At 58.2% G+C, this 27,882-nt stretch overlaps 1 protein-coding gene across 1 annotated transcript in view; it reads left to right on the forward strand.

Moving 5' to 3' along the window:
- The window catches only part of HER10_EVM0005204 (UbiD family decarboxylase), a 28,784-nt gene extending 1,057 nt beyond the window's left edge, over nucleotides 1–27,727 (forward strand). Inside the window, exon 2 of the mRNA XM_035474827.1 lies at nucleotides 14–27,727. Within this exon, the coding sequence (XP_035327973.1) occupies nucleotides 14–27,461 (27,448 nt within the window). The 3' untranslated portion in view covers nucleotides 27,462–27,727. The remainder of the gene's footprint in view (nucleotides 1–13) is intronic.
- The last annotated feature ends 155 nt before the right edge of the window (nucleotides 27,728–27,882 follow it).

The raw sequence follows: 27,882 nt of genomic DNA on the forward strand, positions 1-27,882 counted from the left end.
CATGGCCACTTAGAATCATTGACCAAGTCTCATCAATCCCAAACGCCTATGTCACCATCACAAGAGGTGGCCAGGCCGGATCTGAGGCAAGCACAATCACAATCTTCCCCTCTGGTCCCGATGGCGTCGGAACCTATTTAGTCTTCACCCCCTTTGCCAACATTGCGGCCACCACTGGCAGCAGTGTCCCAGAGACAGCAACTGTCCTGGGTACTCCTATCGACCCAAGTGGTTTTATCACGCAGTCTGCGCCAGGGGCGAGCAGCGTCGTCAACCCTGGACCCAGCCCTGCATCAGTTCCGGTCACCATCGCTCCCACGGCATCTGGAGGTGCTGCGGCTTTGCCTCAGATCTTTGCTACCGTCAACGTTGGTGGTGCCACGGGCGTGCCCAGGAACTTCACCGTCGTGGACTCGGCTGGATCTGCGGGTACCGTATTTGCGCAGACTTTTGACACCTTCTCCATCACTGTTACTGGTCCTCAGAACGTCATTACGGTTCTCGGTAACGCCGGTGTTACACCCGCTGCCATCACATTGCCCGGTAACAGGGGTGTGACGCAGACCGGGGCCGATGCCGTGCTTCAGATTATCCAGACTCCCGGAGGCGAGGCCGACTTCCTTGCTAGGCTCACAACCGTGAGCATTCAGGGCCAGAACGGCCAAACCGGAACCTTTACGCTTATCCCGACGGTTGGCAGTGTTGGTGCGGTAATCGTACAGACTGCGGCACCAGCTCTTGGTGCCATCTTCCAGACCATCAGCGTTGCCGGAGCTACGCCAACTACACTTTCCATCCCGGCACCCGAAGGACAGACCGGAACGGTCATTGTACAGACCACGGATGGCTTCACAGGCCCCGCTGCTGGTCCGTTTACGACCGTTACCGTTGGCGGCGGCCAGGGTGATGCTCCCGCGACTGTGACTATTCCCCCGGCCGCTGGTGCGACGGACGGCGTCTTCACCGTTCTGGTCCAGAGTCTGGATCCTACGGCCTTCAACGGACCTTTTCGAACTATCACGGCCGGTGGTAACACGGGCGGATCACCAGTCACCATCACTGTTCCTCCCTCAGGCACCGGCCAGACCGGGACTGTTGTTGTCCAGCCTGCCATCACCTCCTTCACCGGCCCTTTTACGACCATTACGACTGATGGCAACACTGGATCTCTTCCAGTCTCGCTCACCATCGTTCCCGCCGGCAACCCGACTCTGGGTACCATCATTGTGCAGACTCCCTCAATCACTGCTCGGCCTGCCCTCTTCAGAACCCTGGCCGCGCTCCCGATTGCCGGTCTCGGTGCCACAATCACCTTGCCCTTGTTAGGAAACTCTGCTTCTGCCCCCGGAACTATTGTAGTCGCCGTGGGACTGGGCGGAGATGATCCGGCCACGAGTGCACCGGCCGCTTTGGCTGCCAACCTCGTTACTATCCGAGGTGACTACAACGGCACAGATCCGTTGACTCTGACGCTCCCTTCTCAGGGTGATAACCCGGTTGCCACCGTCGTCGAGCAATTGCCCGTCGGCTTCAGCGCGGGAGTCACCATTGGAAACCCTGCCGCAACTACGGCTGTGCCTCCTATCACAAACGCTGCTACGCAAGCTACCGCCCCCAGTGTATCCGCCGCAAACCCGGCGGCTTCGGACGCAGGTGTTCTCCCGAATATCCTCACTAGCGGCTACTCCGGATCTGTGCCGACCACGGTCACGTTGCCTCCTCTGGGAACCCAAACGGCCTCTCAAGTCTTGGTCCTTACGCCATTGACCAACGCTGCCGGTTCTGCTGCGCCTGACCCTGCGGGCTCTGCTGCCACTGTGGCTCCTAATGTGATCAACACCATCACCACTGGGTTTGGCGGTTCTCAACCTACCACCGTTACCGTCCTCCCACAGGGCCTTGCATCTACTGCTCCCGTCGCCTTGGTGTTGACTCCGGACCCAGCTGCTGCGACTGCCGCGGCGTCCCAGGGGGCTCTGCCTGGTTCCTTCACCACTCTCACCGGGCCAGCTGTTGGGTCAACTCCCACCACGCTGACCATCCCTCCTGTGGGAACCAACACTGTCGGCACGGTTGTGGTTCTGGGCGACCCCTTGGCCACTGCTACTGCTCAGCCAGGCCAGACGCAGACACAGGATCCTGGTGCCAACGGAGTCCCATCCAGTCTCGCACCTGGAGCTCTGGGTGCCTTCACCACCATCCAGAGCGGCTTCAACGGCCTTCAGCCCTCGACCTTTACCGTTCCTCCTGCTGTCAGCGGCGCTCAAGGAACGGTTGTCGTCCTTACCCCGACTAACGCAGCTGCTCCCCAACTGACCCTCCCTTCCGGAGTGCCATTCGTTACGGTAACTACTGCTGGTGATGTCCCCGCTGTGCTAACAAACGTTTTGCTTCCCACGGGAACAAACACTCTAGGAACTGTTCTCGTACAGACCCCTGCCACTCCAGCTGCTTCTCAGCTGAACCTCCCCTCTGGTGTGCCCTTCGTGACGGTCACAACACCAGCCGACGTTCCCGCCGTGGAGACGAACGTGCTGTTGCCATCGGGAACGAACACAGTTGGCACTGTTCTCGTCCAGGTGCCTTCGTCCTTGTTCACAGCTCTGCCGACCGGTGCTGCTACCACTCCAGGTGCAGTCAACTCTGGTTTGGTGCTTCCTGGACTCACCATCCCGCCCATTTCCATCGACCTGCCCACCATCATTCTGTCTATCCCCAGTCTCAGCCTGGGTTCCTTCATCACCTTGACCCAGGGCGGACCGGTAGCAACAACCGCCATTCTCCCTCCCTCCGGCACCAACTCGGTGGGCCTCGTGATTATCCAGACACCGACTGTCGCCGCGACTGCCGCTCCAGGCGCTGGTGTCTTCACGACTCTCTTCCAGGGCTTCTCCGGATCCGTTCCTCAGACTACCACCCTGCCACCGACGGGAACCAACACCCTCGGTGTCGTCTTGATCCAGACGCCCACGGTGTCTGTGGAGGTCAACATTCTTCAGACCACCACGATTGGCTTCACCGGATCACTCCCCACTACCGTCACCGTGCAGCCGTCTTCAGGTGGCTCTGGTCTCGTGGTCGTTCAGACCCCGTTCACGAACCCCTCGGTCTCTGCCACGAACGTGGCGGCCAATAGCTTCATCACCACCACCCAGGGCTTCACTGGCATTGCGCCGACTACGATCACTTACTTCCCCGGTGGAACTGACACGGTTGGCACCGTGGTCGTTCAGACCCCCATCTTCTCTGGCGGTGCTGTCACTGTACCATCTATCTCGTTGGGTCTGCCGAACATCCAGATCACCATTTCCATAGGCGGACCCGTTGCGGCGACATCTACTGTCTTGCCCTCCGGCACCAACACTATCGGAACCGTGATTGTTCAGACTCCCACTGCTCCGGGAGCCGGAGGCGCAACGACTCCCATCGTCGACCCGGCCATCACCGCGCCCGGTTTCGTCTCTGTCACCACTGGCTACACTGGATCCACGCCGACTACTTTTACTCTGCCGCCTACTGGCACCCAGCCCGGAGTTGTCGTCGTCCAGACTCCTACCTCTGGCGTTGCTGTTGCTCCCAACAGCTTCATCACGGCTGTCACTGGATTCACCGGCACTGAGCCGACAACGGTGACGATTCTTCCTACGGGAACCAACTCTGTTGGCATCGTTCTCATCCAGACTCCCACAAGAATCAGCACGACTGTTTTGATCAGCATCAGCGGTGACCCTCCACCACCTACTGTGCCCAGCGGCTTCATCCTGACCACGACTGTTGGCACCGGCACTTTGTCCACCACGGTCACTTTCCCTCCCTCGGGCACCAACCCTGGAAGTGTGGTTGTCCAGACTCCATCTGTTGGAACCGCGGCACCCGGCGTCACGAACGCTTTGCCCAACGTCATCGTCACGAGCGGGTTTGCTGGCTCTGCCACGTCTACTCTTACGCTTACTCCCTCTTCCGCCGGCGACCCGACGACTTTGATCGTCTTGACGCCTACTTCTGCTGCTGCTCCTTCAGTCACCATTGCTCCAGCATCGTTTGTTACTTTGACGAGTGGATTCTTCGGCACTGCACCGGCGACTACAACCTTGGCACCTGTGAATGCTGGAGATCCAGGAACTGTCATTATCCAGACACCTCTTCCCACGTCTGGCCTTTCGTTCCTCACTACTACTGTTGGCTACACGGGAGCCGTGCCGACTACCGCCACAGTTTTCCCATCCGGAACTGAGACCGTTGGAGCCATCATTATCCAGACTCCCTTCTCTCCTTCTTCACCCGCGGTTACAAATGTTGCCCCTACACCTACGGCTCCTGGCTTCTCGTTCATCACGGTTCAGACTGGATATTCTGGCACCGGAACTCAGATCACCACTATCCTGCCTACTGCCAGCGGCAGCGTTGGTCTCGTTCTCATCCAGACCCCCACCATTGGACAGGATCCTGCAACTTCAACTCCTGCGATCAACATTCCGACCACAGGGCCAGCTGCAACTCCGACTGTGGCACCCGCGTCGCTTGTGACTCTCATCAGCACATACACCGGAGCGGTTCCATCGACCACTACGCTCGCTCCTGCTGGGACTGACAGCTTGGGGACCGTCATCGTCCTTCTTCCAAGCGCCACGGCAACCCCTGGAACTACTCCAGGTGCCAACTTCGCGACGCTCATCAGTACCTACACCGGATCCGTGCCGTCGACCTCGACTATCCTCCCTACCGGAACCAACTCCCAGGGAACTTTCGTCATCCTTGTCCCGAGCTCTACTATCGACCCTGGTACCCTCAGTGCCGGTGCTCCAGCCATTACATCCTCACCCGGTGCAGTGTTTGCCACTCTCACTTCCACCTACGGAGGCTCGGTCACCTCGTTCCAGACTGTGCTCCCATCGGGAACTGGCTCGACTGGCACCCTCGTTGTTCTCGTTCCGAGCAACGTGCTGGCTTCTCCCACAGCCACGCCCGCCATTCCTCTGACTACTGTCACGTCGACGTATGGTGGATCTATTATCTCAACGGCCATTGCTTCACCTTCAAACCCTGGAGACCCTGGCACTCTTATTGTCTTGGTTCCAAGCAACGTTGCGAGCTCGACTGGTGGCGCTGTTCCTGGTGTTGGCAACAATGTACTCACAACATTCCTGTCCACCTACACCGGCTCAGTTCCTTTGACTACCACTGTCGCCCCGATCAACTCCAACGACCCCGGAACGGTCATTGTTCTGGTCCCGAGTGCAACGAGCGGAGCAGGCGCCGCAACCCCCACTGCTGGTGGTGTTATCACCAGCTTCTACAGTGGCTTGGTGCCTTCGACATCCGTGTTGCCTGAAGGTCCCTCTGGCGAGCCTGGTGGCACCGTCATCTTCCTTCCCAGCAGCACCGGTCTGCCAACCGCCGCTACAACGGCTTTGGCTGCTGGTCTCTACACTAGCACGTACGGAGGTTCAGTCACTCTTACTTCCACGCTCCCCGTCGGACCGTCTGGAGAGCCTGGTGCTACAGTCATCTTTGTTCCCAGCAACACTGCTGCGCCCACTCCCGCGACCACCGCCTTGGCTGGAGTTCTCACCAGCTTCTACAGCGGACTGGTGCCATCAACTTCGGTCCTACCTGCCGGTCCTTCTGGTGAGCCGGGTGCCACAATCATCTTTCTCCCTAGTAACACGGTCACTCCATCTGCTACAGTGCCGACTGCCGGTGGTCTGTTCACCAGCTTCTATGGTGGTTCGGTCACTCTCACATCTACGCTGCCCACTGGGCCCTTCGGCGAGCCGGGTGCGACTATTATTCTCATTCCGACTCCCACTGCCACGCCTAGCCCGGCTCTGCCGAATGTCCTAACTAGCACGTATGGAGGCTCCGTTACATTGACCTCCGTCTTGCCTACTGGCACCAACGGAGACCCCGGCCAGACAATCATCTTTGTGCCGAGTAGCTCTGCTGCTCCGGGTTTGCCCAACATTCAAACCAGCACATATGCAGGCTCAGTCACCTTGACGTCGGTCGTTACTGATGGTGGTATCAACGTGCCCCCGCAGACCATTGTCTTTGTACCGGGCGTGACAATTGTTCCCAGCAACACTGATCCTGCGGGACTTCCCAACATCCTGACAAGCACCTATGGAGGCTCGGTCACTCTGACTTCGGTCCTCCCTGTTGGTCCATCTGGAGATCCAGCTACCGTGATCTTCGTGCCGAGCGCGACTGGCGTTCCCAGCAACACTGGTGCTGCAGGTCTTCCCAATATTTTGACCAGTGTTTATGACGGTTCAGTCACTCTGACTTCTCTCATCTCTACCGGCTCTGCTGGCGACCCTGCGCAGACCATCATCTTCATTCCAAGTGCCCCTGGTGTCACCAGCAACACTGGTGCCGCTGGTCTCCCCAACATCCTGACAAGCACTTATGGAGGTTCGGTGACTTTGACTTCAGTCCTACCGGTTGGCCCATCTGGCGATCCTGCCACGGTCATATTTGTACCTGGAACTCCTGGTGTTACCAGTAACTCTGGTGCGGCTGGTCTACCCAATGTTTTGACCAGCACTTACGGAGGCTCAGTTACTTTGACTTCAGTTTTGCCAGTTGGCCCGTCCGGAGACCCTGCTACAGTCATCTTCGTACCAGGCGCTCCTGGTATCACTAGCAACACTGGTGCTGCGGGCCTACCTAACATCCTCACGAGCACCTACGGAGGCTCAGTCACTTTGACCTCAGTCTTGCCCGTTGGTCCGTCTGGAGATCCCGCTACGGTCATCTTCGTACCGGGTGCTCCCAGCGCCACTCCGACCATCACTGCTGCTCCTACGCTGCCCAACGTCTTGACCCAGACCTATGGCGGCTCCGTTACGTTGACCACTGTTCTACCCACAGGATCTGCGGGCGACCCTGGTGTGACTGTCATCTTCGTTCCCTCTGCTCCAGGCGCCTCGTCCGTTGACCCTACTCAGGCTCTCGGCAATGTGTTGACAAGCACGTACGATGGATCGGTCACGCTCACGACTACTTTGCCGGTTGGCCCATCTGGTGACCCAGCGACTGTGGTCTTGGTACCAAGCACCACCTTGGTACCAACAAGCACCGCAGCGGCAGGCCTTCCCAACATCTTGACGCAGACCTACGGTGGATCTGTAACTTTGACATCTGTTCTTCCCACTGGGCCTTCAGGAGAGCCTGGCGCGACGGTAATCTTTGTTCCTGGCCTGCCAACGACAGCACCATCTGTTCCATCTGTTGGTGGCGTTTTGACGAGCACTTACGGCGGTTCAGTCACTTTGACGACTACTTTGCCCATCGGACCTTCTGGCGACCCAGCGACCGTCATCTTGGTGCCGAGCAGCACCGGAGCTGTTGGCCTTCCCAATATCCTTACCCAGACCTACGACGGTTCGGTGACCTTGACGACTGTGCTGCCTACGGGCCCCTCAGGTGAGCCTGGAGCTACAGTCATTTTCGTTCCTGGCCTCCCGACCACTGCTCCGTCTGTTCCATCTGTCGGAGGTGTTTTGACCAGCACGTACGATGGATCGGTAACGCTCACGACCACTTTGCCTATCGGCCCATCTGGCGATCCAGCAACCGTTGTATTGGTGCCAAGCAGCACTGGAGCAGCCGGTCTACCCAACATCCTGACCCAGACATACGGTGGATCGGTGATATTGACAACTGTCCTCCCTACGGGTCCTTCGGGAGAGCCTGGTGCGACTGTTATCTTTGTGCCAAGTTCCCCGATTGCTACACCGACTGTTGCTCCTGGAGGCATCTTGACCAGCACCTATGGCGGATCAGTTACTCTTACGACCACCTTGCCTATCGGCCCATCTGGTGATCCTGCTACTGTCATTCTGGTACCGGGTAGCACAGCAGCCGCAGGTCTTCCCAACATCCTTACCCAGACCTACGGAGGCTCGGTTACCCTCACCACTGTTCTGCCTACTGGCCCGTCCGGCGAGCCCGGCGCGACGGTCATCTTCGTACCAAGCTCTCCTATTGCCACGCCTACCATTGCCCCTGGTGGAGTGTTGACCAGTGTGTATGATGGCTCAGTCACGCTGACATCGACTTTGCCCGTCGGCCCATCTGGGGAACCTGGCGCCACTATCATCCTCATTCCTACCAATACTGGGGTTCCGTCATTGCCCAACGTCTTCACTTCAACGTACGACGGCTCGGTCACGCTCACCACTACCCTCCCAGTCGGACCTTCTGGAGACCCGGCGACCGTTATCCTGGTGCCGAGTCAGACTGCGGCTCCTGGTCTTCCCAATGTTTTGACATCGACATACGGTGGCTCGGTCACCCTCACTACCACCTTGCCCGTTGGGCCTTCTGGAGATGTCGCGACTGTCATCTTGGTTCCAAGTGCGACACCTGCTCCTGGCTTGCCAAATGTCCTCACTTCTACGTATGGAGGATCAATCACTCTCACAACCGTCTTGCCAGTTGGTCCTTCTGGCGACCCCGAGACAGTGATTTTGGTACCAGGTTCGACCGGCGCTGGTGACCTACCCAATATCTTGACTAGCACCTATGGTGGCTCAGTCACGTTGACCACCACCCTTCCCGTCGGACCTTCAGGCGATATTGCAACAGTCATCTTGGTACCCAGCACGACACCTGCTCCTGGCCTGCCTAATGTTCTAACGAGCACTTATGGCGGATCGATCACGTTGACTACTGCCTTGCCTGTTGGACCATCTGGAGATCCCGTTACGGTGATCCTTGTGCCCAGTGAGACCGCGGCGCCTGGTCTGCCCAACGTGCTGACCAGTACCTATGGCGGCTCTGTCACTTTGACTACCACGCTACCCGTTGGTCCCTCTGGCGACATCGCGACTGTCATTTTGGTACCCAGCTCAACTGCTGCCCCTGGCCTACCGAATATCTTGACAAGCACCTACGGAGGTTCCATAACCTTGACTACAACTCTCCCAGTTGGACCATCCGGCGACATCGCGACCGTGATCCTCGTCCCCGGTGGTCCCACTTCCACGGCCGCGCCTGGTTTGCCCAACGTGCTTACCAGTACGTACGACGGCTCGGTAACTCTCACGACAACTCTGCCAATTGGCCCCTCTGGGGATCCTGCCACAGTCATCTTGGTGCCCAGTTCTGGATCCAATGGCGCTGGCCTTCCCAACGTGCTCACAAGCACCTATGGAGGCTCAGTCACTCTCACGACGACGCTGCCTATCGGACCTTCAGGCGACCCAGCAACTGTCATTCTTGTGCCTAGTTCTGGAGCGAACAATGGCGGTCTTCCTAATATTTTCACCAGCACTTATGATGGCTCAGTTACTCTCACAACCACACTTCCCATTGGGCCCTCTGGCGATCCAGCAGAAGTCGTATTGGTGCCCAGCTCTGGATCCAACAATGGTGGTCTACCTAATGTGCTTACGAGCACTTATGACGGATCAGTCACCCTTACGACGACTCTGCCTATTGGGCCTTCCGGTGATCCCGCCACAGTTGTGTTGGTTCCCAGCACTATTCCTTCTATCACGGCGGCTCCGGGCCTCCCTAATGCGCTTACAAGCACATATGGAGGCTCGGTTACTCTTACTACCGTCTTGCCCGTTGGACCTTCTGGGGACCCAGCAACTGTTGTTCTCGTGCCCGGCTCTGGTTCAACTGGCGCTGGTCTTCCCAACGTCTTTACCAGCACCTACGATGGTTCGGTCACTCTCACAACCACTCTCCCAATTGGCCCGTCGGGCGATCCGGCGACTGTCATCCTGGTCCCGAGCACGATTCCTTCCATCACAGCTGCTCCCGGTCTTCCCAACGTGCTTACGAGCACGTACGATGGTTCAGTCACTCTCACGACGGTTCTGCCTCTTGGCCCGTCTGGAGACCCGGCCACCATCATCTTAGTGCCGGGTGGTACCCCATCTACTACGCCCGCGCCTGGTCTTCCCAACGTGCTTACGAGCACATACGGAGGCTCGGCGACTCTTACTACCGTCTTGCCCCTCGGCCCCTCTGGTGACCCGGCTACTGTTATCTTGGTCCCGAGTGCCACTCCTACCATCACGCCTGCACCCAGTCTACCCAATGTGCTCACCAGCACGTATGGTGGTTCAGTCACTCTCACCACGGTCTTACCTTTGGGACCATCTGGTGATCCTGCTACCATCATCTTGGTACCCAGCAGCGCCGTTCCTCCGCTCATCGATATTTCAATTGGAATCAACCTTCCAGGTCTGTTTACCAGCACTTATGGAGGTCCATCCACCATCACAACAGTCCTGCCAGTTGGCCCATCTGGAGATCCTGCCACCGTTGTTCTGGTGCCAAGCACTCCTCCGCTCATCGACCTCTCGATTGGCATCAACCTCCCCAACCTGTTCACCAGTACCTATGGTGGTTCGGTCACCCTCACGACTACCCTTCCCATTGGGCCGTCTGGTGATCCGGCTACGGTCATTCTGGTACCCAGCAGTGTCCCTACTATCACGGCTGGACCTGGATCACCCAATATCTTGACGAGCACCTACGCTGGCTCTGTTACCTTGACCACTGTCTTGCCGGTTGGTCCCTCTGGTGATCCCGCCACCATCATCCTGGTGCCCGGAGCCACTATCACGGATGCCTCAGCGCTGCCTAATGTGCTTACGAGCACTTACGCCGGCTCAGTCACTCTCACGACTGTACTTCCAATCGGTCCCTCTGGCGACCCAACCACGATTGTTTTGGTTCCCGGTGTCACTCCTACGGACGCTCCAGGATTACCCAACATTCTCACAAGCACATATGACGGCTCGGTCACACTCACGACTGTCCTTCCAGCTGGTCCCTCCGGCGATCCGGCGACGATTGTGTTGGTTCCCAGTGCCCCCATCACCGATGCCCCAGGACTGCCTACTCTCCTCACGAGCACATATGACGGCTCGGTCACTCTTACCACTGTGCTTCCAGCCGGCCCCTCCGGAGACCCGGCGACAATCGTCTTGGTTCCGGGAGCCTCCATCACGGATGCTCCCGGCCTGCCCAACGTGCTTACCAGCACCTATGCCGGCTCAGTCACTCTCACTACGGTATTGCCCATCGGACCTTCCGGGGACCCGGCTACGGTCATTTTGGTGCCTGGTGCGACGAGCGATGGCGCTGGTGGTCTTCCCAACATTCTCACCAGCACCTACGATGGCTCTGTGACGCTTACAACCACTTTGCCCATTGGTCCTTCTGGTGATCCGGCAACTGTTGTTTTGGTGCCATCCTCGATCGGCGCTGGCTTGCCCAACCTTCTTACCAGTACATATGACGGATCGGTAACCCTTACAACTACCCTGCCAATTGGACCTTCAGGCGATCCTGCGACAGTTGTTCTGGTGCCGTCTTCGATCGGCGCCGGTCTGCCCAATATCCTCACGAGTACCTACGATGGATCAGTTACTCTCACGACCACCTTGCCCATCGGGCCATCTGGCGACCCGGCCACGGTTATCCTCGTACCTGGTGCGAGCAACACTGGTGCTGCTGGTCTTCCGAATATCTTGACAAGCACTTACGACGGATCAGTGACTCTTACCACAACACTGCCCATCGGTCCCTCTGGTGATCCGGCTACCGTGGTCTTGGTGCCCTCGTCTGGCGCTGCTGGCCTCCCAAATGTGCTTACCTCTACGTACGACGGTTCTGTCACTCTCACCACCACGCTTCCAATCGGCCCTTCAGGAGATCCCGCAGAGGTGGTCCTTGTCCCAAGTGTCGTCCCGAGTGTCACCGCACCTGGACTGCCCAACTTGCTTACTTCGACTTACGATGGTTCCGTCACGTTGACCACTACCTTGCCTATCGGCCCCTCGGGTGACCCAGCAACAGTGATCCTGGTCCCAAGCGCCGTCCCAGGCGTGACTGCGACTGGGCTTCCCAATGTTCTCACTTCTACGTACGATGGTTCCGTTACTCTCACCACGACTTTGCCCATTGGCCCCTCTGGTGATCCTGCAGAAGTGGTTCTTGTGCCGAGTGCCATCCCTAGCGCCACTGCGCCTGGTCTCCCCAACCTTCTTACGTCTACGTACGATGGCTCAGTGACAATCACGACGACGCTGCCGATTGGGCCCTCTGGCGACCCAACCGCCGTCGTTTTGGTTCCAGGTATCACGGCTCCAGCACTTCCCAACGTGCTGACAAGCACGTACGATGGCTCCGTCACCTTGACCACCACTCTGCCCATTGGCCCTTCGGGAGACCCTGCGACTGTGGTCCTGGTCCCAAGTCTTCCTGGCTCTCCAGCCTTGCCGAATGTCTTGACCAGCACGTACGACGGATCTGCCACTATCACAACTACCTTGCCTGCTGGACCAACACTTGTGCTGGTTCCAAGCGCCACCAATGTGGGAGGTGGTTTGTTCACGAGCACGTACGGCGGCTCAGTGACTCTTACATCTACGCTGCCCGCTGGCCCATCTGGCGAGCCTGGAGCCACCATCATTTTCGTCCCGACGATTTCCGTCGGTGGTCTTCCCAACCTCTTCACCAGCACATACGATGGCTCGATTACCTTGACCACTACCCTTCCCGCTGGTCCATCTGGAGAGCCCGGACCTACCGTGGTCCTGGTTCCTGGCTTGACATCTGCTTTGCCGACGTCTGCCCTGCCGAACTTGTTCACCAGCACGTATGATGGCTCCATTACTCTCACCACTACCTTGCCTGCCGGTCCCTCTGGTGAGCCCGGGCCCACGGTTGTTCTCGTCCCCGGAGCTACATCGGCGTTGCCCAATCTCTTTACCAGCACGTACGATGGGTCCATCACACTCACCACCACATTCCCTGCTGGCCCATCGGGAGAGCCTGGCCCTACTGTTGTTCTGGTTCCAGGTCTCACATCTGACTTGCCGACATCTGCTCTGCCAAACTTCTTCACAAGCACTTACGACGGGTCAGTCACTCTCACCACGACGCTCCCCGCTGGCCCGTCTGGCGATCCTGGTGCGACCGTGGTCTTGGTCCCTGGTCTCACGAGTGCTTTGCCAAACCTCTTCACGAGCACGTACGATGGATCTATTACGCTCACAACTACCCTCCCCGCTGGTCCATCTGGCGAGCCTGGTCCTACCGTCGTTTTGGTTCCTGGATTGACTTCGGCATTGCCCAACCTCTTTACCAGCACGTATGACGGATCCATCACTCTCACTACCACGCTTCCGGCTGGCCCCTCGGGAGAACCTGGCCCGACCGTCGTCTTGGTTCCTGGCGCTACCTCTGCGCTGGGAAGCTTCTTGACCAGCACATACGACGGTTCAGTAACCCTCACAACCACTTTGCCAGCTGGACCTTCAGGCGAGCCTGGTCCGACTGTTGTTCTGGTGCCAAGTCTCACTGATACCATTCCCACGCCTACTGCAGACTTGAACATCCTGACTAGCACATATGATGGATCGGTTACTCTCACCACCACACTTCCGGTTGGTCCTTCGGGAGAGCCTGGTGCTACCGTCATCTTGGTCCCGAGCATCACCGATGCTTTGACTACTCCCACCGCGGCTCTGCCCAACGTGTTGACCAGCACCTACGATGGCTCAGTCACCTTGACCACGACTCTCCCCGCTGGACCCTCGGGCGAGCCTGGAGACGTTGTCGTCCTGGTCCCAAGCTCTGCTCTCGGAGCGTCTCCTGGCCAGTTCATCACGCTCACCAGTGGTTACTCCGGCATTGTACCCTCCACGTCGACCATTCTGCCCACGGGCACAGAGACAATTGGCGCGGTTGTCATTCTGGTACCCACGAGCAGTGCGGGCATCAGCTTCACCACCATTACGAGCTCGTACTCGGGTGCTATCCCATCCGCGACGACCATCTTCCCGACCGGATCGGATACCGAGGGAACTATCATCATTCTCAATCCCATCACGATCGACACCCCGGGCATCACCATTACGAGGCCGTACACCGGAACCGAGACTCTTACCTCTACGATTCCGCCCGCAGTCTCTGGAGACCCCGCGACCGTCATCGTACTAGATCCCGCTCTGCTTCTCACGACCTCCAACGCTGGCTCTTTCACGACCATCACAAGCGGCTATGATGGTTCCGTCGTCGCCACGTCCACCATCCCCGCGGTCGGCACCGATGGACTCGGAACAGTCGTCATTCTGGAGCCAACGGGCACCGCTGCACCCAGTGTCACCGTTTCCTACACGACCATCATCAGCACATACGCAGGATCGTTGCTGGCGACCTCGACTCTGGCCCCCGCGGGTACTGATGCTGTTGGCACCGTCATCCTGCTGGTCCCCAGCTCAAGCGTCGAGATCCCTGGTGTTTCTTCTTACACCACGGTCACCAGCACGTACACTGGATTGTTGCCATCCTTCTCCACGCAGGCTCCCTCGGGAACTGACACTGTTGGCACCATCATCTTCTTCGAGCCCGAGGTCACCGCAACGCCTGATGTGCCCTTCACTACCATCTTCAGCGGATACGACGGGTCCATCATCCAGACCTCTACTATTGCACCTGGCGCGCCTGGCCAGACTGGCACTGTTGTCATTCTTCAGCCCAGTTCGGTTCTCACTGCGTTGCCAACACCGTCTGCCAACTCTGATGTCGTCAGCTACACCACAATCTTCAGCACGTACACTGGCGACGTTCCTCTCACGACGACCCTTGCTCCGGCTAGCGGCGACCCTGCCAACATTGGCACAGTCATCGTCCAGTTGCCCAATGTCCTGGCCACTTCGAGCCCGACCATCAGCGTCAGCATCACGTACACGACGATCGTCAGCTTCTTCTCTGGATCTGCTCCGATCACCACCACGATCGATCCCGCGGTTGGAGGCAGCGTTGGTACTGTTGTTGTGCAGGTTCCTCTTACCACCTCGGATCTCTTGGCTTCGCCTGGCATCTTCTACACCACTATCGTCAGCAGCTACCCAGGATCGGTTACTTTGACAACCACCATTCCTCCTGCTGCCACGGATCCCGCCGGCCTCGCAACCGGAACGGTCATTATCCAGGTGCCCGACTCTCAGGCCACAGGTTCCAGCTCGTCTGGCGGTGCTCTGGCGGCCTCGTTCACCACCATCTTCAGCAACTATCCTGGATCCGTCACGCTCACCACGACTCTACCTCCTGCTGCCACAGACCCAGCTGGTCTCGGCACGGTCATCGTTCAGATCCCGGATACAGGAATCATTCCCACTGCTACGAGTGCTTTGGCTGCTTCCTTCACCACCATCTTCAGCACGTATCCTGGATCCGTCACTTTGGCCACCACTCTGCCTCCTGATGCCACTGACCCTGCGGGTCTCGGCACAGTCATTATTCAGATCCCCGACACTGGAGTGATCCCTACGGCCACGAGTGCTCTGGGAGCGTTGTTCATTACGGTGTTCAGTACCTACCCTGGCTCAGTCACTTTGACAACCACTATTCCCGCCGCGGACCCCACGGGCTTGGGAACAGTTGTCGTTCAAGTTCCTGACATCTTGGATACTTCGAGCCTCCCCACTGGCAGTCTGACCGCTTCGCCGGGTGGCTTCTTCACCACCCTCTTCAGCACCTATGACGGCTCAGTCACCTTGACCACGACCATTCCCCCTGCGGCGACGGATCCCTCCGGACTTGCCACGGTCATCATTCAGGTTCCCAGCAACGTGCTCAACACGGACAGCATCTCTTATACCACGGTCACCAGTGCCTACACCGGCCTTATTCCTCAGACCACTACTGTGGCCCCTGGCGCTCCTGGCGACCTCGGAACCGTCATCGTTCAGGTTCCCACCAGCTCAGTCAGCGTGGATGTCATTTCGTACGTGACTGTCACTAGCGGTGGCTTCACCGGCCTGGGCCCATTGACCACGACCATCCCGCCGGCCAACCCTGGAGACCCCGGAACAGTCGTCATCCAGGTCCCAAGTGCCACCAGCGCTCTTGGAGCTGTGTACACGACCATCACCAGCGGGTACCCTGGATCTGTCCTCGCAACCGAGACGGGCGTTCTCACCGGAGTGGATGGCCTTGTCACTGTGGTCGTTCTATCGCCGACCGGAACTGCCGCCTCGTTGCCAACCATCACGGGAAGCATTGGCGTGTTCGTTACAGTTAGCATTGGATATGATGGATCTGTCATTGCCACATCGACCGGCTCAGTCACTGGTGCCGATGGTCTTATTACTGTTGTCGTTCAGACTCCCACCATCGCCGTCACTTCACCCACAGCCACCATTCCGGGTCTCTCCTATACCACAGTCACCAGCGGCTACGCTGGATCTCTCCTTCAGACCCTCATCGGAACGCAGACCGGAGCCGATGGACTGGCCACAGTGGTCATTCAGACGCCCACGATTGCCATTACCTCGCCGACTGCCACTATTCCTGGGCTTTCGTACACCACCGTGACAAGTGGCTACGACGGCTCGCTTCCCCAGACTCTCATTGGAACGCAGACTGGTGCAGACGGCTTGGCGACGGTCATCATCCAGACTCCAACTCTGGGACTCACCTCCCCGACTGCAACGATTCCCGGTCTTTCATACACCACCGTCACAAGTGGCTACGCTGGATCTCTTCTCCAGACACTCATCGGTACCGCTACTGGTGCTGATGGTCTCGCCACGGTTGTGATCCAGGTGCCAACAGCCTCCATCACCTCTAGCCCGACTGTCTCGGCTCCGGTCTCATACACCACAGTCACCAGCGGCTATGGAGGCTCATTCATTCAGACTCTCATCGGCTCTCTTCCCGGTATCGACGGCTACATCACCGTGGTCGTCAACATCCCCACTGGCACGGCATCTCTGCCCACGGCCACTTTGCCCGGTGTTTCGTACACGACTGTTACGAGTGGATATGATGGATCGCTTCTTCAGACCCTCATCGGCTCTGTCACCGGCGCAGATGGACTCGCGACCGTTGTGGTCCAGGTTCCCACTGCCACGGCCACAGCCACGACAACGCCCGCCATCTCGGTCACTCAGTCCATCATCTCGTACATCACCGTCACGACTGGCTACTCCGGCGCCTCAACTCTCTTCCAGACACTCGCCCCCGCTGCCTCTGGTCTGCCAGGCACCGTCTTCATCCAAGTCCCGACCGCCGTGCCTTCAAGCACGCCTTCTCTCACCATCTCGGACGGCACTACGTACACAACCATTACGTCTTTCATCACGGCTTCCGCCACCCAGATCTCGACTCTTGTTCCGTCAAGGACTGGCGATGTGGTCACTGTTCTTCTTGGTCTCCCCCGTCGCTTGGTGCTCGTCACGACGACGATCCCTGGTCTAAGTGTTACTGCCACCTCAACTATGCCAATGGGCTCCGATGGTGCCCAGACGATCATGATCCAGGTTCCTGGCGTGGCCACGGCCACGGCGTCTCCCACGATTGGTGGCATCACAACCGTCTTCAATACTTACAGCGGCTCCGTTACTCTCATCCAGACAGAAACTCCCGCTCAGCCTGGAGATCCAACTACGGTTCTTGTCAATATCCCCGGCGTATTTGCCGAGGTCACTTCGACTCGCTTTGGTGCACCATCTGCCGGTACCACCACCATCGCCCCCGCCGGCACCGGCCTCCCAGCGACAGTCATCATTGATCTTCCTGCCATCTTCCAGACCGTCACCAGCGGCTACTCCGGTCTCATCCCGGCAACGACAACTATTTTGCCAACGGATCCCACCGGAGTTGGTCTGGTCATCATCCAGACCCCGACCGTCTCCTCTGGCTCGCCGTCTATTACGCCTTCCACGGTCTTCACAACCGCGCCCGGCACTGGCTCACTCTTGGCCACTGCAACGATTACCGGCTCTGATGGCGTGGTTTCCGTCATTGTACAGACCCCAACGGCTCTTGGACAGATCCTCTCTACGGTCTTCACCACTCAGCCGGGTACTGGAGTCTTGCCTGCCACCACTACCGTCACCGGTCCAGACGGAATCGTCTCTGTCATTCTTCAGACTCCCACTCTTCCCTCGGGAGCTGTTCCGACTACGGTCTTCACCACGCTGCCTGGAACTGCTGCTCTACCCGCAACGACCACTGTCACGGGAGCGGATGGAGTCGTTTCCGTCATCTTCTTGGAGCCTATAACCTCGGGCCAGAGCCCCGTGGTTCCGACTACGGTCTTCACTACTATCGTCGGAACTGGTACTCTCCCGACCACTACTACGGCCAGCGGCCTTGGTGGAATCGTCTCTGTCATCGTGGAGCTTCCGAGCACTACTTTGCCCCCAGGAGTCACTCCCTCGACCATCTTCACCACCGTTCCAGGCACCGGAGCTCTCCCGGCCACGGCCACGATCACCGGACTGGATGGCATCGTCTCGGTCATCATCTCCGAGCCCACGTCAATTCTATCTGGCATCTTCACCACCATCACCACGGGAGGGCCCGTTGCTGCAACCAGCACCATTCTGCCCAACATCATTGGTGGCGTTGGCACGGTCGTCGTCCAGACACCGACCCTCACCGTCAGCCCCGGAGCCTTCTTCACGACTCTTACTTCTGGTGGTCCAGTCGCTTCCACTTTCACGATTCCGGCTGTTGATCCCACTGGCCTCGGAACGGTCGTCATCCAGACACCTACTGTCAGCCCGGGAGCCCTGTTCACCACCATCACCTCTGGTGGCCCAGGTGCGTCGACCTTTACCATCCCAGCTGCCGACCCTACCGGACTCGGAACCGTGGTTATCCAGACTCCGACTGTCCTCCTCGCGTCTTACACGACCCTCACCATCACCGGCTCAGTTGCGACGACCTTCTCAATTCCCCCTGTGGGTTCTGGCATCGGAAGCGTCATTGTGCAGGTTCCAGAGATCACTGGCACGTCGACATCGCTGCCCTCCATTACATCTGCTCCCACCTCGATTCTCAGCCGTGACCTCACCACCATCTTCTCCCCTTACACCGGAACGACAAGAATCACCACCACAATCCTGGTCAGCATCAGCGGCGATCCTACCCTGCCCAACACGGTCATTGTCTACGTCCCCCTCACGGAGACGAGCAGCTCCGTTGCTACACCAACGATCACCAGCGGTATCTCGTACATCACTCTCATCACGGGTGTTCCTGGAACCTTTATTGGCACCCAGACAACTACCCTTCCCGCCGGCAATGATGGATCTGCCACCGTTCTCATCCAGACTGCCCTTCCTCTGGCCACGTCCAACCCCAGCGTCACTGTCTCGTACACGACCATCGTCACGGGCATCATTGGCACCTTTGCTGGTCTTCAGACATCGACTCTTCCAGCAGGATCCGATGGATTGGCAACTGTTCTCGTCCAGAGCGCCGTCCCGTCTGCTGGTGTTTCTTTCACTACAGTCTTGACGGGAATTCCGGGCACATTCCTTGGAACCCAGGCGACGACTTTGCCTGTTGGTACCAACGGCATCGCAACTGTTCTTCTCCAGACTGCTTTGCCCACCGCAAGCCCGGTCTCGTACACCACCATCTTCTCTGGCGTGCCCGGCACGTTCGTCGGACCTCAGACCACGACCTTGCCCGCGGGCCCCGATGGTCTCGCTACTGTTGTCGTGCAAAGCGCTCTTCCTACCTCGGGCGTTTCCTACACGACTCGCTTTACCGGCGTCCCCGGTACTTTCATCGGAGCTCAGACAACCACGCTTCCCGCCGGTCCCGATGGACTCGTTACCGTACTTGTCCAGAGCGCGATCCCAACAGCAAGCGCCTCGTACACGACATTGCTTACTGGCATCCCTGGAACCTTCTTGGGCTCGCAGACCAGCACTCTTCCAGTTGGACCTGACGGCGTTGCTACTGTGATCATCCAAACCGCGCTGCCTACTGGTGTGCCGACGTCCTACACGACTCTGTTCTCCGGCATTCCCGGCACATTCATCGCGCCCATCACAACCACGTTGCCCGCTGGGCTTGACGGCATCGCTACTGTGCTCATCCAAACGGCGCTTCCAACTGCGACTGCAAGCCCTACGTCCTACACGACCGTTCTCACTGGTGTCCTGGGCACCTTCATCGGCGCTCAGACGAGTACCTTGCCTGTTGGATCCAACGGCATCGCCACGGTGGTCATTCAGACCGCCCTGCCCACTGGCAACCCAACGTCGTACACGACCTTGTTCTCTGGTATTCCAGGCACTTTCACCGCGCCTTTGACAACAACTCTGCCAGCCGGAACCGACGGAATCGCGACTGTGGTCATTCAAACCGCACTCCCGACGGCCAGCCCGCTCTCGTACACCACCGTCTTTAGCGGCGTTCCCGGCACTTTCTTGGGCGCCCAGACGACCACCCTTCCTGCTGGTCCTGGCGGTCTGGCAACCGTTCTTATCCAGACAGCTCTGCCAACATCGAGCCCTCTGTCGTACACCACGGTGCTCACGGGCGTTCCAGGAACTTTCCTTGGTGCGCAGACTTCCACCTTGCCAGCCGGTACCAACGGAATCGCGACTGTGGTCATCCAAACTGCCCTCCCAACAGCCAGCCCTGTGTCCTACACTACTGTATTCACAGGACTTCCAGGAACCTTCTTGGGCCTGCAGACATCAACACTTCCTGCTGGCCCCGATGGCCTCGCCACCGTTGTCATTCAGTCAGCTCTGCCAACGGGAAGCCCAACTTCGTACACAACATTGCTCACTGGCATCCCGGGCACGTTCTTGGGCTCACAAACGACAACGCTGCCAGCCGGTCTCGATGGACTCGCAACTGTCATTGTCCAGACTGCTCTGCCCACAGCAAGCCCCGTCTCATACACCACCTTGCTCTCCGGGGTACCAGGAACCTTCTTGGGCGCGCAGACGACTACGCTCCCGGCTGGTCCTGATGGTCTTGCCACGGTCATCATTCAGACCGCTGTTCCCACAGTCCAAGCTGCTTCATATGTCACCATCGTCACGGGCATCCCGGGTACTTTTGTCGGCACATTGGCCTCGACACTTCCCGCGGGAACCAACGGAGTTGGCACCGTCATTCTCCAGACCGCCGTTCCTACGCCGACTTCGAGCAGCGCTGGTGTCACTTACACCACAATCTTGACTGGGGTCCCTGGTATCTTCACAGGCACTCAGACGACTACGCTGCCCATCGTCACCGGAACTGTTGGCACTGTTCTCTTGGAGACCGCTCTCGCAACTCCAAGCCCAGTTCTCTCCTACGTCACATTGTTGACTGGCATTCCGGGAACTTTCATCGGTACGCAGGCGACCACGCTGCCAATTATCTCTGGCAGCGTCGGAACCGTTCTCTTGCAGACCGCTCTTCCTTCTGCCACCTCGTTGCCCACAAGCAGCGTCAGCATCACGTACATCACCATTGTCACTGGTATCTTGGGAAGCTTCACTGGAACTCAGACAAGTACCCTGCCCATTCCGTCCATCGGAGTCGGTATCGGCATCGGCATCACGGCTACCGTCGTCTTGCAGACCGCCATTCCCACATCGGCTGTGCAATCGTACACGACCATCGTCTCCGGCGTTCCCGGTAGCTTCACCGGCACCCAGACCACTACCCTCCCCGGTGTTGGTCCGGACGGCTTGGCTACCGTGGTCCTCCAGACTGCCCTTCCCGCCGTCGCCTCATACACGACCATCTTCAGTGGTGTCTTTGGCACTTTCACTGGAACCCAGACAACTACCCTTCCTGGGGTCGGCACCAACGGTCTTGGAACTGTTGTCTTGCAAACAGCCGTCCCCTCAACAACTGCGGCTTCCTACACCACGATCATCACGGGCGTCCCAGGCACTTTCATCGGCACACAGACTTCCACCCTCCCTGGCACCGGCGCCAACGGCCTTGGTACAGTTGTTCTCCAGACTGCTCTTCCTGCCGCCACTTCGTACACCACAATCTTCAGTGGAATCGTTGGCACCTTCACCGGAACCCAGACTACCACTCTGCCTGGCACTGGAATCGACGGCCTCGGAACTGTTGTTCTGCAGACCCCCATTCCCACCACAAGTTTGTCATACACGACCTTGGTCACCGGCATCGCTGGAAGCTTCCTTGGCACCCAGACCACTACCCTACCCGTCGTCGGCACCGGAAATGTGGCCACCGTCCTCCTCCAGACTGCACTTCCGAGCGTCTCGTACACTACCGTCCTCACCGGTATCCCTGGAACGTTCATCGGAACCCAGACCAGCACTTTGCCTGTTGTCGGTTCCAACGGCCTGGCAACCGTCGTCCTCCAGACTGCACTGCCCGCCATCTCCTACACTACGCTTCTCACAGGAATCCCGGGCAACTTTGCTGGATCTCAGACAACCACTCTTCCCGTCATTGGCACGGGCAACGTGGCGACCGTTCTCATCCAAACTGCTCTCCCATCGGTCAGCAGCACGTCTTCGAGCTCTTCGGTCATCGTGATCAACACTTCGTACGTCACCATTGTCACTGGCATCTTTGGCACATTCGCAGGAACCCAGACAACTACCTTGCCTGCCGCCGCCACGGCTCCCGGACTCGTCACCGTCGTCCTCCAGACGGCAATCCCAAGTCCCGGCACGACTTCGTACACCACGATCCTCACGGGTGTTACCGCAACCAGCTTCCCTGGTACGAGGGCAACCACTCTGCCTGTCATCGGTACTCTTGGAACTGTCCTTTTGGAGACGGCTATTCCGGACGTCCCCACAACTTCCTACACGACTATTCTCACTGGCATCGCTGGCGAGACGTTTGTCGGCACCCGCGCCACAACTCTTCCAGTCACGGGAAGCATTGGAACCGTTTTGTTGGAGACGGCCATCCCAGCCGCCACCTCGTACATTACGATTCCCACGGGGGTCGCTGGCGCCACATTCACTGGTATCCAGCTGTCTACTCTTCCAGTCACGGGAACTATCGGAACTGTACTTCAACAAACAGCTCTGCCGGCGGCCACTTCATACATCACGATTCCCACCGGAGTTATTGGAGCCACCTTCACCGGTATCCAGCTTTCTACTTTGCCCGTCACCGGCACCATCGGTACGGTCCTTCAACAGACTGCTCTTCCGGCTGCCACCTCATACATTACGATCCCAACTGGAATCATCGGTGGCACCTTCACCGGCATTCAACTCACGACACTGCCGGTTACTGGAACCATCGGCACCGTGCTCCAGCAGACAGCCCTCCCGGCAGCAACTTCGTACATTACGATTCCTACTGGCATCGCGGGAGCTACCTTCACCGGTATCCAGCTTACGACTTTGCCCGTTACCGGCACGATTGGAACCGTGTTGCAACAGACCGCTTTGCCCGCTGCCACTTCGTACATCACGGTACCGACCGGAATCTTGGGAGCCACGTTCCTTGGAACGCAATTCTCTACGCTCCCTGTTACTGGCACGATTGGAACTGTTCTTCAACAAACCGCCATTCCTCTTGTGACTTCCTACGTCACAATCCCAACTGGAGTTCTGGGAGCCACGTTCCTTGGAACCCAGCTCTCTACTCTTCCAGTCACTGGAACCGTTGGCACCGTCCTTCAACAGACTGCCATTCCCAACCCCGTCACCTCCTACATCACCATTCCTACTGGAGTTCTGGGAGCCACGTTCCTCGGCACCCAGCTCTCTACTCTCCCTGTCACAGGCACGATCGGAACCGTTCTTCAGCAGACCGCCATTCCTGCCTTGTCCACCGGATACACCACCATCCTGTCCGGCATCGTCGGCACCTTTACAGGCACCCAGACTACGACTCTTCCAGTCACTGGAACCCTTGGCACTGTTGTTCTGCAGACGGCCGTTCCGCCAGCCACGTCCTACACGACCATCGTCACTGGCGTCTTCGGAACCTTCCTTGGAACTTCGGCAACGACCCTGCCCGCCACCGGAACTATCGGCACGGTGCTTCTTCAGACCGCAATCCCGATCTCGTATACGACCCTCCTCACCGGAGTCGCGGGCAACTTCCTCGGCACCCAGACGTCGACGATCCCGGCCGTCAGCGGTCTCGGAACCGTCCTGCTTCAGACCGCCCTGCCCACTGGCTACCTCACCGTCACCAGTGGAATCACCGGTAGCTTCACCGGCACTCAGACAACTACCTTGCCAGCTGTTGGAGGAGGCCTTGGAACCGTGGTCCTTCAGACCGCCATTCCCAGCTCCGTCATTGTCTCTTACACGACTATCATCACTGGCGTCATTGGTACTTTCACTGGCACCTCGGTAACCACCCTCCCGGCCACCGGAAGCGTTGGCACCGTGTTGTTAGAGACGGCCATCCGGCCCCTTTCCTACGTCACCGTCACCAGTGGCATCGTGGGCAGCTTCACCGGCACTCAAACCGTCACTCTCCCGACCACCGGAGCCGGGCAGAGCATCGCTACTGTTGTCCTCCAGACTGCCATTCCGGCCATCTCGTACATCACCATCCCTACTGGGGTTACTGGCACGTTCACAGGCACCTCTACAGTCACTTTGCCTACCACTGGTCCAGGCCAGACTGTTGGAACCGTCTATCTGGAGACTGCTCTCCCAGTCATTTCTTACGTGACTATTCCCACTGGAGCGACCGGAACCTTTACAGGAACCCGTCTCAGCACTCTTCCAGTCACTGGCACCGTCGGCACCGTGCTCGCTCAGACGGCCCTCCCGGTCATCTCCTACATCACGATTCCTACTGGAGTTACAGGAACCTTCACCGGCACCCAGACAACCACGCTGCCGATTACGGGATCCATCGCGACGGTGCTTCTGGAGACCGCATTGCCCGTTATTTCGTACATCACGATCCCAACTGGCGTGACCGGAACATTTGCCGGCACGCAGCTTTCGACTTTGCCCGTTACCGGCACGATCGGGACTGTCCTTGCTCAGACTGCCCTCCCCTCCATCTCGTATCTCACGATTCCTACTGGCGTTACTGGAACCTTCGCGGGTACCCAACTGTCAACTTTGCCAGTCTCTGGAACTATCGGAACCGTCTTGGCCCAGACCGCTCTCCCAGTCATCTCCTACATCACCGTCCCAACGGGAGTCACTGGCAGTTTCACGGGCACGCAATTCTCAACCTTGCCCGCCGTTGGCAGTGTGGCCACCGTATTGGCACAGACCGCTCTCCCAGTTATCTCGTATACAACCGTCCCGACTGGCGTTACTGGTACATTCACAGGCACCCGCTTGTCGACGTTGCCGGCCGTTGGAAGCGTGGCTACTGTCCTGGCCCAGACAGCCCTTCCAGTTGTCTCGTACGTGACTGTCCCAACAGGAGTCACAGGCACCTTTACCGGCACGCAGTTCTCAACCCTCCCGGCTGTTGGCAGCGTTGCCACGGTCCTCGCCCAGACTGCCTTGCCTGTGGTGTCCTACGTCACGGTGCCTACGGGAGTTACCGGCACGTTCACTGGCACCCAGCTCTCAACACTGCCAGCCGTTGGAAGCGTGGCCACTGTTCTTGCTCAGACAGCCTTGCCTGTGGTATCGTATGTTACAGTGCCTACAGGCGTCACTGGTACCTTTACTGGAACGCAGTTGTCTACATTACCCGCCGTCGGAAGCGTCGCGACTGTTCTCGCTCAAACGGCCTTGCCTGTGGTCTCGTACGTTACCGTACCCACGGGAGTCACCGGCACCTTCACGGGAACGCAGCTATCAACGCTTCCCGCCGTCGGAAGCGTGGCCACGGTGCTCGCCCAAACAGCCTTGCCACAGATCTTCTACACCACGGTCGCCTCGGGAGTCGCAGGCACCTTTGCCGGTACTCAGCTGGTCACTCTCTCCGGAACCGGAGCCACCCGAACTGTCGTGGCAGAGACCGCCATTCCGTATACGACGATCCTCACTGGAGTTTCTGGCACCTTTACCGGAACTTCCCTGTCTACGATCGGAAACACGGTTCTCGCTCAGACAGCCCTGCCTCAGATCTTCTACACGACCATCCCGTCAGGCGTGCCGGGCACCTTTGCCGGAACGTCTTTGGTCACTCTCTCGGGCTCTGGAGCCACGCAGACAGTCGTTGCCCAGACGGCTATTCCCTACACCACGGTCGTCACGGGAGTTACTGGAACCTTTACCGGAACATCTCTGTCTACTGTCGGTAATACAGTCATCGCCCAGACGGCTCTGCCGCAGGTCTTCTACAACACGGTGCCTACCGGAGTTCCGGGCACGTTTGCCGGAACCTCTCTTACTACCCTCGCCGGCTCCGGAGCCACGAGAACGGTCCTCGCTCAGACTGCCGTACCGTATACTACGATCCTCACGGGAGTCTCGGGCACCTTTACCGGAACTGCAGTCACGACCATCGGTAACACCGTCCTTCAACAGACGGCCATTCCTCCAGTCTCTTACACGACGGTGGTCACTGGTGTTACCGGCACCTTTACTGGCACTCAAGTCACCACCATTGGTAACACGGTCGTCCAGCAGACCGCCCTCCCCTCAAGCACATCGTATACCACAATCCTCACGGGAGTCACTGGTGCCTTCACCGGCACGCGGACCACGACTGTTGGAAACACAGTACTGCAGCAGACGGCACTCGCATCGGCAAGCCGTGTCGTCACCAGCTCATACGCGCCATCTGGCTGTGTCCCGACGCCCACTGGCGTCGCCGCCCCGACTTGTCTACCATCAACTGGATCCGCAATCACCTTGCCTTCTGCTTGCGCCAGTCTCACGGGTGTCATCTTGCAATCATACTCTCAGTCGACGCTCGATGCCTGTACCGCAGCCTTGGGCGCGACCGCCAACATTGGAACCGTCAGCAACTGTCTCAGCTTGCAACAAATTGCTCTGTTAGGAAACGTCTTGGGATTCAACCACGTCAGATGTATCCAGACTGCTTTGGCGGGTACCTGTCTCACCAGACTTCCGTCAATCTGCGCCAACCTGGCGGCATCCAGCCAGACTCTTGCCAATGTCCAGACCAACGCCGCTCTCTGCTTCGCCAACCTTGGAGCCTTTGGTTCCATCACGACAGCAGGCAACTGTATCATATCCAGCGTCACCAACCAAGGAGGCGCGGCCGTTCTCAACTGTTTCGAACGAGCTCTCGGACTACCAGTCGGTCAAACAGTCGCCGGATTGGCGAGCACAGTATTGTGTCCTTCCGGCACAGCTTGCGCCCGCGCTCCGGCAGCCTGCGGTGCTCTGCTGGATGTCACACTCTCAACGTCGGAGATCAATGCCAACCTCAATCTCTGCCAGGCTGGCCTCGTCGTCAGCGCCTTGGGAAGCACGGTATCAAACTTGGCTTCCGGTTTGGGCTGTACCCTCGGCAGCGTTACCGGTCTGGTGGGCAGTCTCCTCGGAGCCCAGACGCAGTCGTACGCTCAATGTATCCAGAACTCGCTGGCCTCGCAGTGTATCACGTCACTACCGCAGAGCTGTGTCAACCTGGGCGTCGACGCGACCGGTGGCGTGGCAGTGACTGTCAGCGCACCAAACCTCATATCTTGCGTAACTTCGCTCGGCCTCTTGTCCAACGGCATCGCCTCGGATTGTTTGAACCTATCCTTGACGGGCCCGAACATTGTGGCTTGCCTGAACTTGCGCCTCTTTGGCGTCGCCACGGTGAACGTGGCCGCCTAGTAGTCCGAAAAATGCTTCTACAGCACTCTTTCCTTTCTTTCTGTCGGTTTTTCCTATGTTTGATGGCGTTGCGGCAAAAAACACACCATGAAATTGTCTACTATGGATATCTCACCTCTAGCCTTTCTTTGTTCAGAAACTCGCTGGTTTCTTCTGCGCAAGTCGCGATGCAGGACGTTTCTTAAGCGAACACAAGACTGATAATCATGTAATACGTAATATCAATAATACCTTCCTTTGTTCAACAAACCAGAGTTCACCTATACAATCGTGACAAAATGCAAATTGAGATGAGAGATTATCGAGATGAGAAAACCTGACGACAAGTTGAAAAGTTGTGTACCGGACGCGATCTACAGAGCTTCAAGGCGCCATCGAATGCTATTTCGCAGACTATGGCTAGGAGGTGAGAACTAATCTC

The sequence above is a fragment of the Colletotrichum scovillei genome (genome assembly GCF_011075155.1).
Source record: "Colletotrichum scovillei strain TJNH1 chromosome Unknown Contig00010, whole genome shotgun sequence".
Classification (NCBI taxonomy): domain Eukaryota; kingdom Fungi; phylum Ascomycota; class Sordariomycetes; order Glomerellales; family Glomerellaceae; genus Colletotrichum; species Colletotrichum scovillei.